Source organism: Eschrichtius robustus, chromosome 16 (genome assembly GCF_028021215.1).
Source record: "Eschrichtius robustus isolate mEscRob2 chromosome 16, mEscRob2.pri, whole genome shotgun sequence".
In the NCBI taxonomy this organism is placed as follows: domain Eukaryota; kingdom Metazoa; phylum Chordata; class Mammalia; order Artiodactyla; family Eschrichtiidae; genus Eschrichtius; species Eschrichtius robustus.
This window is the reverse complement of record NC_090839.1, coordinates 31231829-31249597: the sequence shown is the minus strand read 5'-3', so window position 1 is coordinate 31249597 and position 17769 is coordinate 31231829. Positions and strand designations below refer to the sequence as shown.

Below are 17769 nucleotides of genomic sequence, written 5' to 3'. Positions count from 1 at the left end.
CATAAATGCTTTATTGTCACCTTAGGGTTCTCAGGCAGGTGGGGCTGTTGCACATCATGGGAGGGCAGGTACACTGAGCTGATGGCAGAGCCGGGACCAGTGCTCCTTCTGTCCTCCCTACCCTCCCCCCACTCCGTGGCTCGATGGAGTGCAAGTGGGTCATTGATAGGCTGCCCCTGGGGCCTTCTCAGATAGAAAGGAAAGGCTGCCCCAACATGTGCCCCCACATCCCCCTCTTAAGTGCCTCACCCTGTACCCTTCTCCTTATAGTCTGCTACTGCTCTTTCTACAATTAACATTCATACTTGGGTGGTCAGTACCACGCCCAGAAAGGTCTTACTACCCCTGTCCCTTTCCTGTCAGCTTCCAGTCCTTGTCCTGTCTGGCTCCCTAAACAGGCTGAGCCAGTCAGTCAGTGCACTCTGCCCTTCAGGCCCAGGCCCTGCACAACCTCCTTCCTCTTGCTGCCCCACCTGCAGCTGCACCCCCACCCCCCCACTCCCATCCCGGACCCCAGTTCAGACCAGGGCTCAAGTCTTCCGGTGCATTCTGCTTTCAGGATCACGTGCTCCCTGTGGGCACGGCCGTCTTACAAACCTCTTTTAAGTCTCCTTGACCTCAGTCCTTGGCAGGGCCCTTCAGCCTTCCAGTCAGCGGACCGGGGCCCAATCCCAAAGCCAGAGTTTCTGGATATGTCCCCACCCATCCTCCTGCGACCTCACCTCCCGGGGCAGGATGGCGGGGAATGGGGCAGGTTGGTATGCCTCAGCCCGCTCCCCAGGTCCTGGGCCAAAAGAGAGTTCAGCGGGGCCGAGGGGGGCTGGCACTGCGCCCTCAATTGGAAAGAAAGTCGATGGCGGCGCGCACGGAGCGATTGGTGCTGACGTCGACGGCAGTGACCTTAATCTCGGTGTCGCCAAACTGCATGGCAGTGCGGATCTCGCGGCGGCTAGGGGGCGCGTCGGCGGCATGGGGGCCTCCCTCGGCGGGCTCGAGCTCTAGACTGAGCGCGCCGCACTTGCGCACGCCCGGGTCGGTGATGAAGCGCGCGTCCTCGGCGGCGCAGCAGTATAGGTTGATGAGCACGCGGCGCTGGCCTGGGCGCGCCGGGCAGTAGCTGCGCAGCACCTCCTCGCCCAGGGCCACCGACTGCTCGGCGGCCACGAAGCGCTCGAACACGTCGGTGCACCAGCGGCGGCCGTCGCGAACGAGCAGCTTGTCGGGCGGGTGGCGCCCAGCCACGAAGCGGTTGAGCACGCCCACGCCGTAGGTGAGCGGCGAGCGCCGCACCCGAACCACGCCCGGAGCCTGCCCGAAGAGCACCGCACCCTTTAGGATGGTGAGGCCCACGTCGTGCGGAACCACCACGCGGAGGCCGCGGGCGCCCAGTGCTGCCTGCACCGCGTGCTGCAGCACGGCCGACTCGGCGAAGCCGCCCACCAGGAACAGCAGCTTCACGCCCTGCACCTCGGGGCGCTCCAGCAGCGCCTCTGCGGTACAGGAGTGGAGGGTGGGGGTAAGGAGGAGGTACGGGGAGTGGGCCACTGAGGCCACCACTGCGCAGCCGCTGGCGCCTCTCCTCTGCCCGCCTGTATCCTCGGGCAACCAGAAACTAGACATTTCGCTATAAAACGGTAGCCTGGTTCCCATAAAGAAAAACACCGAGTGCTTTCATGAGGGCCCCTGGCAATCCTTATGGGCTCTGCTTCCCCACCACACCGTGGAGGGCTTGAGATAAGGGTCTGCATTTACACATATTAAATGCCTACTACGTGCAAGACATTGCACTCACTCTCTAGATACTTCAGTTCATTTAAATCTGTGTGATAACAGTTTGGGGGACCTAATACTATCACCCCATTTGAGGGAAAAGGCACCAGAGGTTCTTTAACCTGGCAAGACTGCACATCTTCCCGCCTATCTCTTAATCCCCACCACACTGCATCCTCCAGGTATTCCAGATGATTCTGGGTCTCATTCCAGTGTATGGATATGGGGAGGTTTCCAGGCACTAACAGGGTAAGATATTCCCGCATCTGGGTGTGTATGTTGAGGTGAATGAAGGACCCAGGCTCAGGTACTTACCTATGTGCTGGATGATCCCGCTGACCGTGGGCTGGAAGAGGTCGTTCATGGCCTCACAAGACATCCTGAGCATCCCCTGTGAGGACCACTTCACGAAGTTCACGCTGTAGGTGTTGAAGGAGGCACAGGCCCATGGGTCAGGGTCCCGGGTGCTACCCCTATTCCAGGTCGAAGTACCTGGGCACTGACTGCACATTATGTGTTGTGCCAGCCATACCCTCAGGGCTTTAGACGCAGGTCTGTTCCAGTTCCAGGCATGAGGTCCCAGGAGAGGAGCCTCCCTTTGCCTGGAGCAGAGGAACCCAGACCCATTGGCTAGCGTGTGTGTGTGTGTGTGTGTGTGTGTGTGTGTGTGTGTGTGTGTTTGCAGGGAATGGGAAGAGGTAGATGTTGGCCTTTCCCCAGGCTCAAGATTCTCGCCCCAGTTTGGGCTGCCGATTCCAGCTGGGGTACTCATGCCCCTCCCCCTGCCTCCACCGGGGCTGGCATGATGTGTGCGTGGGACAGATAAGGTGGACCCCCTACTCCCCCCTGGGGCCCACACCTTCCCCTGTAGGGGCGGTCCCCCGGCCCACCTGCTCCTGCGCAGGGCTGTCTCCACGTTGTGGCCTCGCTGCTTGCGATAGAAGTCAATAAACGAGAAGGGCAGCGAGATGTTGAGCGCCCCCGCACGGTGTGGGCCTGCGGTGCGTTTGCGGGCCTCGAAGGCTATAGTCAGATCCACCCAGGCTGCTGGGCGTTGCCTTTTGAAGGTGGCGATGAAGTCTTCGCCGAAGATGCGGCCCAGCAGCTGCTCGAAGGCCAGGTCCACGCCCACCGCGCCACAGGGGCCACCTTGGGTAGGGCAGGGGTCGAAGGGGGCGTCAGTGCCGACTCCGCCGCCAGGGGGCGTTGGCGGGGCCAGGGCGGTCTGGGTACCAAGGGTGCTGCCTGGCTACTCACCAGACGCCTTGTAGAGCTCCTTGAGGGTGCCATGGGGCTGTTCCAACTGGTGCACGGTAAGGTCCACCGTGCCTCCCCCGCAGTCTGCCACCACATAGCGGTCTCCTACGGGGGCGAGCGTGAGCACACACTCGTGGCACCTTCAGCTCTGCGCCCTCTGCAGACTTACCCAGCCTCCAGCCCTGCCCCAGGTCCTGAGCCCTGTCTGCGGGGCCATGGGGGTTAGGGTTGAAAGGGGCTTCAGGTGCTTGAACCTCAGGTCACCAGGTAGGAGCACAAGGTGTGGGGGAAAATGGTCCCAGGATTCTGCAACTCCATCTGCAGAGAATCCCCCGGGGGAGTGGGGGTTAGGGGCATGGCTGTGAGTGGGGGTGGGAGTGCAGGTGACTGAGGGGGACTACCAGGTTAGGTACAGCTGAAGGGAGTTGGAAGGGGCAGGGTTCCTAGGGGCTAGAGCTGACTTCGGGAATGTTCCCCCCACCTGCAGTATACGGTGCCCCACAGGGCCCAAGGAATATCCCTCCATCTCCCCTCCCCCACCTGCTTGCATCTCAGCCCACAGTTCTCCGACACCCGATTCCACCAGGAACGTGCGGCTGTGGCGGGACCTTCGAAGCTGCTCTCGGGCTGGGTGTTGAGGGACAGCAGGACAGTGAGGTTAGAAGGAGTGTCTCAGCTACCACGCTCAATGCCCCGCATCCTTCCACCAACGCCCTCCATGAGCATCTGGAGCAGCCAGTGCTCCTGAAACTCCTGCTCCACTCCTAACTGGGAGAGGGCAATGCTGAACCCTAAAGGGTCCAGAGAAACTGGATGGGGTAATCTCAGGCACTGTAACCAACAGCTAAGGGGAAGTATTTCTGGCTGCAGGACCTTCCCTTAATCCAGAAGGGCTCAGGCCATAGCAAAATCAGAATTAAGAAGGTCTGAAGGAGCTGGGGATGGGGTGGGGGAAGGTCCTGGGACCTCTCCCTGTCATGGGAGATGGCATCTGAGGGGATGATGAAGGTTGACCATAGCTGTCCCAGTTCCTGGTCCTGGCAGCAGGAGCTTGGGGCTGATGGGGGAGGGGGGAGGACAGCTGATGTGCCAGGAGGGGAGGGAAAACTGATTCAGTGGCTGTTTAAGGGACAGCTCCTGAAGACCTCCACCTTCAGCTCAGAGTACCCTTTGTCAGTACCCAAGCACCTCTCCTCAGGGTAGGCATCACCCTCCCACTCTCAGATTCAGGGCTGGGCTGAGTCCTACCGTCCTCTGACAGTGCTACTCTAGGGCAAGGTGTAATCTTAAGCGCCTGCCTCCAAGGCCACTGGGCAGTACCCCTGGGGGTGGCTCACCCTGACGGAAGCTGGAATCAATGGAGCGGCGCTCGCCCAGGCGCCCACTGCCTGGAGCTCGGCTGCTCAGGTCCACGAGCTGGTGCAGACGCAGCTTGCGGCAGTAGACAGAGGCGGCCTCAGGCTCCAGGGCGATGAGTAATTGCTCTGCATCCTCTCTCGACACCAGTCCGGCCTGAGGATGGGTGGTTGGCAGGGTTGGGGAGCACCATGGGCCAGGCATCACACTGAAATGGCACCTCAGGGCAGGCAACCGGGGGCCTGTGGGGCTCCCATCTCCTCCGGATTATACCCCACCCATGCTAAGCTGCTCAGGCCCCTCCATGCTGCACAAATTTGGAGCTGTCTCACAGCCACCCTGTGACCAGGCTGGGGAGGGGCATGGCCATGGCCAAGGATGCCATGGTGTTGCCCAGCAGGAAGAGACCCTTGACTGAGTGAAAACCTAGAGCACCTGGGATCTGCCTCCAGGCTGCCCAAGGTGTCCCTGGGCTGCAGCAAGGTCCCCTTCACAGATACTGTGTTGGCCAGCTAAGCACTGGCTGAGGGGGTTAGTGGAGACTCCAACAGAGTGTATTGGGGAGGGTGGGTATAATGGCCAGACCATCAGTCAGAGGGGTGGGGGGGCCCCTTTTGTCTTACTGAACCCTCTTTCTCCACTGGTGATAGACAGTGGCCATGGGCCTCCCCACTCTTAGGAGAACTTTGTTCTCAGGGAATCTGATATAGGAGGAAAGAAACTTTAACAGTGAAATTTCAGGTGCCAAGGCAAGGCAGTCTGACCAGGTGGGGGATGGGGATGGGTGGGTTTTAAGACTTCCTGCCCAGGGCCAGCCCGTCCTCAGCTGACAGGGAACAGTGTGGGAGGAAGCAGGGTGGGTAAACCAGCAGGGGGCCACTGGTGTGGGGGTGTTTGTTCTGGCTGGGCACAGCCATGCTTTCATCCTGGTCTCTGCAGGGGGGATGCCCACTGGCCTCAGGGTTAGCTCCTTCTAGAGACAAGTGTAGGCACCTGCGGATTTGACAGCTGAGGCATGCCTGGCCCAAAGTTGTGTTTGTGGGGGGTTGGGGGTCCTGGTATCCTCCAGGGGAAGGTGCACTGGAATTCCTGAGATCCCTTTTGGAGATCCTAGGGTGTCCACCAAAGCCCCAGGTTCACGGGCAGGATCAAACAATGAGCCCCCCTCCAACCTCCCCATTTCCACTTGAGAGAGGGGTGCCTGAGCCGTCCCCCTTTCTCCAGACCTTTGGGCATCTCTTGTGGTAGGAAGACCAGCAAACATTGGCCAAAATCACCTCCCTTCATAGTTTCATAGTCCTATTTCCCCTGCTCAGTGGTTGGGGCTGTGGTGAAAATACTGATGCTGGCTGAAGTGGGTGTTCTTGGTGTCCTGCCCAGCTACTGTGAGTGTTGGCTGCTATTGGCTCACCGCTGCCCCTTCTCTGAAGAACTGCCCTCAGCTGAATGGGAACCACCTCACTTGGAGGGCCTTTCCCCAACTCCCCCAGTAACCAATGACAGACTGATAAGGATGGACAAAAAGCCACCCCCGCCCCCCGCCTCCTCGTGGCCAACACCACAGTACATTCTCCCTCTAGAGCTCTCCATGGGATCAGGCTGAGGCTAGACTCCAGCTAAGACCACATCCCTGCCCAGCTTTTTCTCCTGTCCTGCTTTCCTCACTCCTCTTTCTGCTGAGAGTCCTTGCAATAGACCACATGCACAAGAATCCCCATCTTGGGCTCTGCTTCTAGGAAACCTGCCCTAAGACACTGTTTAAGCTGGCCTGGGCTGTGTCTTTTGTCCCTCTGCTCTCTGGTCCTGCAGGCCCACCCCCTTTCCTGGTGGCAACAACCCTCCAAAATGGCCAGCAGGGTGGGGCTGGCAGTCTTTACACAATGGCTCTGTGGTCCCAAGGGTGGTGGGTGAATGAGGGTATGGGGCCATGCCCGGGGCCCTCCCGACCAACGTCCATGGCTCTGAGTGCACATTCTCACCAAGTAGGCAGCCTCTCGCATGAACTGCTTAGCTGGCTGTTTCCAGATGGCCGGCACTGTCAACACCCAGCGCACAGTGTCCTTCTCTGGCAGCGACGGGCACTGGTCCCTCAGCTCCTGGAGCAGGAGGGGGCAGTGAGGGGAATGGCTGGCTTGGTTTGTGGGAAGTGTCTTTAGCCTCTATGGCAGCTGGAGGAACTAATCAGGCCTCAGGAGGAACTTCCCAGCTAACTTGGAATCCTAACACCCCCTTCCCCACCACCACCACCTCCCCAACACCTGTAGGGTTGATGCAGGCTCTACCAGACAGAAAGGCAGGGGACTGGAGATGACCTCTGTCTTCTGACAGTGGCTACCCATTGGATGGACAGGGGATGGGCTGAGGGGAAAGGATGGACCTGGGGGCCCTCCACCCCAGTAGGCAGGGATGGGGTCACAGCGTACCTGAAGGGCATGCTCCTTGAAGAAGCGCAAGGCATGGGCGAACACCTCCAGGGCAGGCATTTTCTTTCCATTTACCGCTTCTAGCTGGGTCTTCAAGGTGAGATCCTGGCAGGGACACAAGGTGACTCTGCAGGAGGCCGTAGCTCTGCCTCCATTTCCTGACAACCTCTTATACTCACCCCATTTCCTGGTGCTCCCCCTCTTTGGCACTGTCCCACTCTGGCTCTAATCTCACATTAGTTCTCTCCCCAGCCCCTCTCTTTACCCTATCTTCACCTCTTGGTCATGCCTCCATCCCTTAGATTCAAGCTCCACCTCCTTAGCTACTCCTCCACCAGGCCCCTCCTCACCTTTTAGCTTTACCTACCCTCCATGAGGCCTCCCTCTCCGCTTTCCCTCCTAGCCCTGCCTCCCTGGCTGGAGCTGGGCCCTGAGCCAGAATGTGACTCACAGTGGCACTGTGGATCTTCATCTTGAACTTCTCAAAGTAGAGCCAGTCACGAGCCTCCTCAGGGTCCAGATCGTGGTAGTAATCACGGGCTGTATAGCCAAAACTGTGAAAGGCACCCTCTGGGGTCAGCAGCAGGCAGGTGGGGGTCTTCTGGTGGGCCACACCTGGGTCCCCGCCCTCCCATTTCCTGTGGAGGCAGTTAGCTGTCAGTGTGGTCAGCAGTAATCCTCCCTTTGTGGGGTTGGGTGCTGGCTCTGGAACCAGCTGTGTGACTTTGGGCAGCTCACTTGGCTTCCCCAAGCCTCAGTCTTTCCATATGTAAAATGGAAATAATAATAGTACCTACCTTTTAGGGTTCTTGTGAATATGGTGCTTGGCATCCACTTAAATCCATAAACGTTGCTCATGGGATCCTCTCTATCCATGGGGCCATGGGTCCCATCCGACATCCTCAGCTCCTGCTCCCTTCCATGAAGTATACCATTGGACCTCACCTCCCTGTCTTTTTAACAAGCAGCAGCAAGCCATCTGCCTCGTCTGGCCTTCTGATATGTCTCTCCAGGACCCTGGCAGAGGCCTCCTCCCAGCCAGCTGGTTTGCCCTTCTCTAGGCCATCTTCCACAGCTAAGCTCTTTCAAGGCATTCATGATCATTCCCATCTGGCCCACATCAGTAGCTACATCCCAGCTGACTACACCTCCAGCAGGCCCCCAAAACCTGAGACTCCAAACTTCCCTATGTGCAGGCATCATCTGGACCTCCACCCAGAACTCACTGCCCAGTTCATTAGCCTGGCAAATCCTTCCTCCACTTCCTCTGCGTTGTCTGATGCCCTGACTCCTCTAGGCCAAGTTCACCAGTGCAGCCTTTTGGGGAAGGAACTGGGAATCCAGGCAGAAGGAAGAGCATGTGCAAAAGCTTGGAGGTGTGAAAGACCAGGGAGAACTAGCTATAAGTTGGCTCAAAGCAGGAGAAAATACAGGAATCTTAAGATCAACTAAGGAGGAGTACCAAATGCCATATCAGAATTCTGTCTTGGTGGGTATTAGGTAGGGGAGTGAAGAGGCATGACCACATTTGCCTTTAGAAAGGTCACTGGTCCCCATGTAGCAACAGAGTGGAGGGGAGGGAGGATGGAGAAGGAAAACAAGGGAGGAGGATATTGCAACCGTTCAAGTGAGAGAGTGTGGGGCTGAACTTCGGGGTGGTAGTGGTGGAGAGAAGTAGGCAGGTATTACAGGGATATTAGAGATAGAAGTGATGGGGATTAGTGGCTAGTGGGGGTGGGAAGGGCTTGGGAGGAGGCCAAGATGCCCCCAGTTACTTCCTGTGACTGTTATCTCCAGTGTCCCTTCATGTGTCCTCAGCCCCAGCAAGGGGCCCAGCATGGCCTCAGCTGTGTGTGCTGACAAGCTGGGATGCCCTGCAGCTCTTAGAGAGCTATAAGGGCCCAGAGCCTTTGTGGCCTCATGTAGATGTGGAGGGAGCAGAGAAAGGGGAAGGACAGTCCACGCTCATGTAGGTTAGGTCCCCTGTATCTTTGGGGCAGTGACCCTTTGCCTGTCTCTCCACCCACCCTTCCATCCAGCCTCCCAGGCCCTGGTGAAGCCCCCTGATCCCCCACCCCAGGCTGAGTTGGGAGCTTTGCGGTCTTCTATAGGGGTCTTCCCCCTATAGGCTACAGCCCCACTAAGATATATTCAAAGGATCAGGGTCTTGAGGCCTGAAGGGGAGTGTCAAACAAATGTTTCATTCAAACAAAACAAATTCCATCAGAATGGATTTTTCAAACAGCTCTTTCATGACAACTGTGTGACTTGTCAACTCAGTTAACCCTCTGATCGTTCATTTCCTTGTATTTCATTCGAGCCGAACCTAGGAATCTGCCTCTAGGAATCTACCACATAGAAATTCCAGCACAAGTTTTCAAGGAAGAATATTCATTGCAGCACTTTTTGTAATAGTGAAAAATTAGAAGGAAAAATAGCCTCAAAACTATCAATAGGAGAATGGATAAATTATGACACATCTGTACTGTGGAATACTATGCAACCATTAAAACAAAATCGTGGCTCTCTGTATTCACATGAAACATCTAGAAAATAGTGTTGAAAACTTAAAATAAAGCAAGTTGTATGATATACCACTTTTATTTTAAAACCACATATTTATTTGGTTTTTGCATATGTATTTGTTTGTGACTAGCCCAGAAAAAGATCTGTGTATTTTACTGTATGTTTGTTATCTCTCAATAAAAAATTTAAAATAAAAAACAAAGCCCAACATTTCCTGCAGAGGTCAGAGAGCTGCCCCAATTGGGGCTGAGGGCCCAGGCCTGGCACCCATCCTCCAAACTTTTGCCCCAGTGGGGAGCCCAGACTAGGAGTGGAAGGCACTCTGAGGAGACCCCATTTCTCCTTAGTGACAGTACTTCTGGGACCAGGCCTCTCCCAGGGTGTAGGATTCCCACCCCCCCGAACAACCAATCTCCCAGCCCAGCCACCCTCACCTCATCATGTGGATGGCCTCAGGGTCACTGGCAAAGCTGAAGGCATAGCCACTGGATGTGGTGCCGAAGTCGATGGCCACTACCACGGAGAAGGGGGCCTGCTGGGGGGCTCGGGCCTCAGGCTTCTGCAAGTGCAAGACCTAGTCAGGGAGCAGCCAGAGGGCCAGGCTGACTGTATGTGGGAGCCCTCCCAACCCCTGGCTGTGGTCCAGACCGGCCCTGGCCCACCCCCACCTACCTGCCTGCCTGGCTCCCTTCCTCTCCTAAGCTCCAAGGTAAGCCCTTGAGATGCCAACTGTTCAGAAAGCCCAAGGCCTCTCAGGTAGCCCCATGAAGTTTTGGGCTTGAGCTCCTGCTTCCCTGCTTCTGGTTCTCTGCCTACCTTCTGCCTGGACTGCCTTTGCCCCACCCCCATCTCACACCATGTCACAGCCTGGGCCCAGCTGGGGGCAATTTTGCTGCTCTGAGCAGCTTCATAGCACATGGACCTGCGTTATTTGACCCTCTTGCTCTTTGTGGCCACAGTGACACAGCCAGACTCTATCCAGTTTTGTGACAGAGAAGAGAGGCCCCATGCACGTGCCCAGGAGTGGTCCCTGCCTCCTCCCAGGCCAGGCCTGGGCTCCCTGAGAACAAGGGGGTCCCCAGGCTGGATCACTAGGGTGAGGCCACCCCACGTGGGGTGACCTAGGGAGCTTGGGGGTGGTGGTTATGTCCTGGATACGTCAAGCTAGCCCCAAACTATTTTTTAGCAACATGTCTCCTCTTCCCTAGATATACCTTGTATTAAGGTGGGGCTGTGGTTGACAGGAGGGGAAGCAAGTATCGGAGGCCCAGTGCTCTGAGAACACACAAAACTACTTGCTCAGAAGTACATCTGCCCCAGGCAGGTTACGTGCAATGGTCCCTAGATGTTATCCTGGAGAGAGATCACCTCAGTAGAATTGTTACCCCTACAGTCCAAGGTCACCTAAGGCTAACCCATCAGGGGGAACATGAGTGGAGTGTGTAGGGGCAGGAAGCATGATGGTACCCCCAGCCCAGACCTGCCAGGGCTCTTCCAGACACCAGTGTGACCTTCCCCACTACCCAGGCCACCCACCACCCCAATCCCTGCTCTGGGCTTACTGGAGACTGTGAGGGTGTGAGGGGGGCAATGCCACAGCTTTCCTGGGTCCTTGGGGAGCCGGGTGGGCTGGGCACTGGAGACCGCTCTGGGCTGGAGCCTGCAAAGAGAGGGCAAATCATTCTGGCACAATCAGGGTAAGAGGCTGGTGGCTGGGCCCCAAGCCTGGGGGATTCTCCATCAGTCATTGCTGGGCCAAGGTGAGGGGTACCCTGCTGGGGAAAGGGGACGAGGGCGGGAGGGTAGGAAGGACAGGACTGAGGTCGGGGTCGGGGATAGCTGGGTTCAGGGTCTGTTATCAGTTAGAAGTGACCTATTCCTGAAGGGTGACATACTTCACCTAGGGACTCACTGTCTCGCCCAGCACCCCTCAGACACAGCAGGGAAGGGGAGAGACAGAGAAGCATTGTGGGGGTGGGGAAGACTGAGTCCAGAGATAGAAGGGCAGGAGAGATGGGGCAGGTGAGCTCCTGGGGTGAGGGTGGAGAAACCAGAAAAGGTAGGGGACTACAGACCTAACTGAGTGGGAGTGGAGCCGCTCCTCTCCCCACTAAAGTGCAGCCACATGGTTCTAATCAGGACCTGAGGGAGTTGCCTCGCCCCCTCCCTCTGCCCCCCAAGGGCCATCCATGGACAGGCCCAGCTGGCTGACTGGGGCAACACCTCCCCCAGCCCAGCCCTGAGCCGAGAGGTGTCCACCACACTAGGAAGTCAGATTCCAAGCCTCCCCTCCCCCATGACACACATAGACCTGGAGCCAGCGTTTGGGGGCAGGAGGCCCCCTTAAGACCCTCTCACAGGCCTAGGACTGAGCTGGACCTTTGGTGGGAGGAAGCAGTGCAGCCCCCAGAAGGCAGCCCAAAGCCTGGTTTGGAGGCTCTGGCAGCTCAGGGGGCAGGAGGGCCTGCTTTGCTGGTGTGGGCTGGTGGCTCATCACCACCACACTGAACTTTGCTAAGGCCCCTAGGAGGGGCACTGGGGCTGCCCTGAGATCCGTGTGTGGGGACGGGGGCGCTGACCAGGGAGATTGATGGGGTCTGGTATGAAGACACATCAGCAAATCAACGTCTGGCTTTAGGCTGAGCCAGGGCTGGGGCCTGTATACTCGCTCAGCCACAGCTCTGTGGCCCTGACAAGTCCCAGCCCTCCCTGACCTTGGGGTACCCTGGGAATATATGTGAGGGGCTGGGCATGAAGGGAATTCTGGGAAGTGTCTGGACAGGGCTGGCATCTGTCTTGCAGTGCTGGAGGGGCAAGGACATGGTGGTCACACTCCCAGAGCCCCTTTTTCTCAGGTGGCCAGGGCAGGCTTGGGTCCTGTCACCAGCTCCAGCTTGAGGGGCCGAGTTGCTGTGGTTTGAGCCTGGGAAGGGAGTCAGGAAGGAAGCCCCAGCCCACCAGGTCTTTGTGAGTGGACTTCCTGAGGCGTGTCCGTCCTGCCTCCTGGCCTCCTACCCCTGCACAGAACCCAGAGCCTGTGCCCAGACCAGGCCAAAGGCAGATGCGCATGCACACAAACAGAATTCTGTGCAGACATACACACCCTGTGCCCAGAGACCTGCCCATAGGCAGACACGCAGACACACACACACACTCACATGCGTAGTCCTGTTGCACTGACCCTCCTTGCGCACACACACTCACAGAACAGCTCTCAGGAGCCTCTGCTGGGCAAGGCATGTGGACAGACTAGGGGTGGGTCTGAGTGCCAGGGTGAGGGGGGCAGTTGGCCCCGGGCAGAGGTGAGGGGGGGGGTCTTACCGCTGTACAGCCCCTGCAGGCCCACCTCCGGGACAGCCAGCATCTTTGTAGGCCCTGTGGCTGTGAACAGGAACAGACAAGCAGAATGGCATTTATTTGTTCCTTTGTTCCCTTACTGAATAATTGTTTATTTTATTTATTTACTTTTGGCTGGAGTCCTTTGAAGCAAATCCCAGGCATGTTGCTTGACCTATAAATTATTTAATATGTCTCTCTAACAGAGATTGTTTAAAAGACATTGCCACAACACCACTATCATGTCTAACAAAATCAACAGTAATTCCTTAATCTCATCCAATGCTCAATCCTCTATCCCAGCTTGTCTCAAAAATGTCTTTTTTTTTTTGGCTACACTGCGTGGCTTGCAGGATTTCACTTCCCCGAGCAGGGATTAAACCCTGGCCCCCTGCAGTGGAAGGGAGGAAACCTAACCACTGGACCGCCAGGGAATTCCCTCAAAAATGTCTTTTTAACAGTTGCTTTGTTGGAACCAGGATGCTCCTAAGTGTTTTCAGGTGCCCACTCTCTGCCAGATGCTGTGGGACATCAGTGACCCAGAGAGACACTGTCCCTGTCCTGGGGGCCCACAGCCTGGTGGGGAAGCCATTCATAATCAGATAATCATGTAAGTGAATCTGAGATTACAAACAATGCTGTGAAGGATACTGTGAAGCAGGGCAGAAAGGGGAGCATGGCAAGGCTGGAGAGAGGGGTTGGGCTAGGCTCACCCTGCAGGCAGACCCTGGTGGACCCAATTTTAGATCTGGTTTTACATGAAAGGCAACAGCAGATCTTGAAAGGTTTCAAGTGGCAGGGTGAAGGCAGGGGCATGACTAAATCTGTGTTTTAAAAAGCCCCTCTGGCTGCATGGGAAGTGTAGACTGCAGTGGGACGACATGAAAACAGGAGCCAATCAGTGCTCCAGGCAACAGATGATGGTGGTGGCTGTGTGTCTTGAGACAGAAGTGTAGACATTTATGTTAGAGGTTAAAATCAACAAGCCTGATGGAAGATGGCTGGATTGGACATGGGAGGTTAGGAAGAAGAAGGTGTCAAGGATGACACTGCCTGATTCAAGCTAGGAGATGGATGGTGAAATGGAGAATACTGGAGCAGGGCAGGCTGGCAGGGGGGAAGGGGCAGTGTTCTGGGTGCAGTTTTGAAACTGCTGAGAGAACAGACTGAGGAGTCAGATGACACATGACCTAGAGGTCAGGGAGAAATCTGAGGTGGGGAAGTGTGTCTGGGAGTCATTGTCACAGGAGGCTTGGCAGAGAGTAGAGTGGGGGAAGGGAAGGGAGGAGAAGCTCTGAATAAAGGTTGACTGGAGGAAGGTTGGCTGGCCAGGGAGACGGAGTTGCCTGCTATGGTTTCATGAAGATCTTGATAAGAGAAGACTGTGAAGCTAGACGCCTTCAGAGATTTTTAGATGAGACTGGAAACACCTGTTTTTAATGGCATTTCAGTGGAATGATGGAGATGGGGCGGAGTCAGGTAGGCGAGGAGGGAGCAGACGGTGAGAGAACGGAGCTAGCACTTCTGGGAAGCTTGGCTGCACCTGGAGGAACATAATGCTTGAGGAGGGGAGGACAGGTTTTTATTTTCTTTTCTAAGGTGGGAGGAACCTGAGCTTGTGTCTGTGAAGTTCTGAGGGCCAAGCTAGAGGCATTGTCCTCCAGGTCACTGACAGCTTTGTTACTCAAAGCGTGGTATCAGGACAGCAGCACTGGGTCCCCTGGGAGCTTGTTAGATGTGCAGGCCCTCAGGCTCCTCCCCGGACCTGCTGAGTTAGCGCTTGCTTTTTCGCAAGATCCCAGGTGGTTGGGAGCACCCTAAGGTTTGAGAAGTGCTTGTCAACGTATCCTGGCCCAGTCTTCAGATCACCAACGCTACTGTCCTCAGCAGTGAGCCTAAACAAGGGTGGGGGCAGCCCAGAGCCCACTCCCTCTCTGTAGCCAGTGGCCAGATCAGGAAGTTTTGCTAACAGAACACAGCAGACACAGAGCTGGGCACTGTCACACCCCTACACACACGTGCACACACCCTTGCTCACACAGAATTCACACAACCCAGCCCCAGCATTGACAGACACTGAGACACATCCAGGATATTCCCCCATGGCCAGCACCATGGAGATTTCCAGACACATGCAGTCCTGCTGTCACTGGAGGTGCACAGGTGGATGTCCAGGAATCAGAATCAGGGGAAATACAGGGGCTGATCGTGGGCACTTGTACAGCAGCTGGATGATGCTGAGAAAAAGGAAAGTAAATGGTGGGGGTGGGTATGGGCCTTGAGAGCCAGGGACAGGTGCCCAGTTCAGGGTGATGGAGTGTCGTGCTGGACGTGGATCCTACCAGCTCCCAAGAGCTGATTCTGTGCATCTCTTCTCAATTCTGCATTTATTGACATCACATTGATACCTTGAAATCAGCCACGGTGATTATACCATAGAAGTTGGTAAACTGCAAATTAGGTTTTTCTCCCTCTTGGGGAGTTGACTGAAAAACATCTACCAACACACTACTGGATCAAGCCCACAAGAGAGAATATGGCAGCCCTATTTATGCATTGTTTTGATTCATCAGCAAAAACTTATTGACATTTCTTCCTGCCAGGTTCTGCGGCTAAGTGCTGGGGAAACGCTTTGCTGAATGAATGAATGGATTTTCTGAACCAAGGATATTGTATTTGAAGCAGAAACAATCTAGAACCACCAAGAAAAAAGGACTCAAGAGTTGTCACTCTAAGCTGATTTCATGTCCAAACCAATGTGTCTATAATCTCCCCAGCTCTGTGAACCTGGTCCAGTTATCTCCTATCTTTGAGCATGTGACACTGAATGCCCCTACACTCAGGGCTGACAGGGCCTATTATGGCACCTGGCTGGAGTGCATCATGTTGCCTCTCTGTGCCTCAGTGCCCTTTCCTGTAAAATGGATCATGCAGGGGGCTTGTGAGGATCAAGTCCAAGAAAGGAAGGTGGCTGATAAAAAGGCAGGGAGTTGGACAGATGTGAGCAGTGTTCTTTCCCTTCATGATGTGGATTCTGAATTTTCTCTTGTCAGAAGTTTTTGGTCTTATTGAGACTTTTATTCTAGTCATTCTGAGTTCTTTAGGGAGGGAGGGAGGCCCTGAATCAATTTGTGTTAAAGAAGGAGGATCCTGCTGATTCTCTGAGAGGTGGAGGTACAAGAGGGTGGCAGCCACACAAGCACGCACACATACCCCATATTTCTTTGGGACATCCCCCACCATGCATACACACGCACATACCAGAAACATTTAAGGAGAATGCTGATCATGGGACTCAGGACAACCTCAGCTCCCAAAAGCTATATCTGGGCGGGGCCTGCAGCTGGAAGTGGGGAGAGGTAGATCCCTGCCCCAGGGGCCCACTAATTTCAGACTGGTGATGCTTATGGGTTTGAGAATAATTGGGTGGGGCAGTTTGATTTACACAGAGAATAACTTCATTTCCGGGCTACAAGGGCAGGCTAAACCCTGGCCCCAGCCTGACCCCTACCCTACCCACAGACAGACCCTTAACCCTGCCTATGGTCTGTCCCTTAACCTTGCCCATGGACTGACCCCTAGCCCTTGGCCTCATATTGACCTCTCATCTTCAGCTTTACCCTGACCCCTGGCCCTGACTTCTACCCAATAGGCATGACTGGGGACTAGGACAGAGTGTGGCCGAGTAGGGACTTGAAACTGGAGACTTCCATCCCACAGTGTCCCCCAGACTCACAAAAGCCTAGGACTTTCACCTCCATACCCCCGCAGGCCTCCTTTTACCGGGACCCTGCCTCTCCCATCCACTGCTCTCTCAGCATCCTGCCAGTCAGCAGGCAAAGAGAGGCCACAGGCATTTCTCCCAAGCCAGAGACTGAGCCAATCAGGGCCCAAGGAACATATCAGAAATGGCACCCAAAGGGCTGCCCCAGTCAGTCTCTGGAGAGGCACCCTCAAGGAGAGGGACCAGTGGGAGGTTGTGGGGTGCGGAAGCTGCCTTCTCCTGGCCTGAGGCAGGGAGTGATAGAAATGGCCTCTCAAGTCCCCTCCCTGTCCTCGACTTTTCTTTCTATACATCCTGCCCTGCCCCCATGGGTCCTCATCAAGGGAGCAGCCAGTTCACAAACAACCTCTGTCTCACACAGCCTAGGGCCTGAAGCCCCTCCCACCCTCTGCCCACTGTCCCTCATCACCTCTCTTACCTTCTGGGTATCCAGGGCTGCCTTCACTCTCCCAGGGAGTCCACATTTTAGAGCACCCTCCCTGTCAGTTTCTCTCCCACACACAAGCTAACTTTACAGCCTGGCTCCACTGGGATACCACAGGGAGCCCTGACCCCACCCCACCTGGATTCCCAAGCTGGCCCCACAGAGAGAAACCAGAGGTCCCTGCTCATGAGGCCAGCCCACAGTCTGGCATTGTGCCACCCAGCCACTCTTGAACTTTCTGGACCACAGGCCCTGGGAACTCCCCCTGCAGGCGTCCCCAAATACACACACACTCAACCCCGGGGTCTCCACCTCTGGCCTAAGCACCGTGTCCTCCACAAACTGGCTCCCTGGAGCCGCCCCCAGCCCCACAGACACCCAGACACGGAAGTCTCTCGAGCCCCCCTCCCTCCCCCCAGATCCCCGCCCTCCACAGGGCGAGTGTGGGGTCCCAAAGCCCGGATGTAGCCCTCCGTCGCTGCCCCAATTGCCTTACCGAACCCACAGCCCTGCTGGAGAGAGGGGCTTGCAGATCTGCCCCAGTCCTGTCCCCCTGGGTCAGGAAGTTTGTGGTGGGGTCTCAGCCGCCAGCCCGCGATGAGACCGCAAACCTTGGCGTTTTCTCCTCTCTGGGAGCCCAGCGGTCCCCCGCCCAGAACTCACCTCTGCCCTGCCGACAGCTCGACCTGTGTCCAGACGCCTGGATCCTGGGCCCACAGCCGGTGGGGCGGCTGTGCTCTGCCGCGTCGGCCAAAGCCCTCGACGTGCGCCCGGCCCCAGACCGTCTCTCCGCCCCGCACCGCCCCCGCCCCTCTCCTCCCCTCCCCCTCCCACAGGCCGGATGGCCGCGCCGCTGCCGCTGCCGCCGGGTGGGCCAGCGCTTCAGCCCAGAT

At 56.3% G+C, this 17769-nt stretch overlaps 1 protein-coding gene across 1 annotated transcript; it reads right to left on the bottom strand.

Annotated features, from left to right (window-relative positions):
* Positions 1–503: 503 nt before the first annotated feature.
* On the bottom strand, positions 504–17622 carry HSPA12B (heat shock protein family A (Hsp70) member 12B). The gene is made up of 13 exons (XM_068565354.1): positions 17540–17622; positions 12654–12713; positions 10895–10992; positions 9767–9891; positions 7258–7444; positions 6807–6911; positions 6363–6479; positions 4365–4539; positions 3568–3654; positions 3028–3132; positions 2661–2919; positions 2086–2189; positions 504–1490 (listed from the first exon to the last, which is right to left on the bottom strand). Exons 2-13 carry the CDS (start codon positions 12694–12696, stop codon positions 835–837), a joined length of 2061 nt encoding a protein of 686 aa, XP_068421455.1. The 5' UTR covers positions 12697–12713; positions 17540–17622; the 3' UTR covers positions 504–834.
* Positions 17623–17769: the final 147 nt, after the last annotated feature.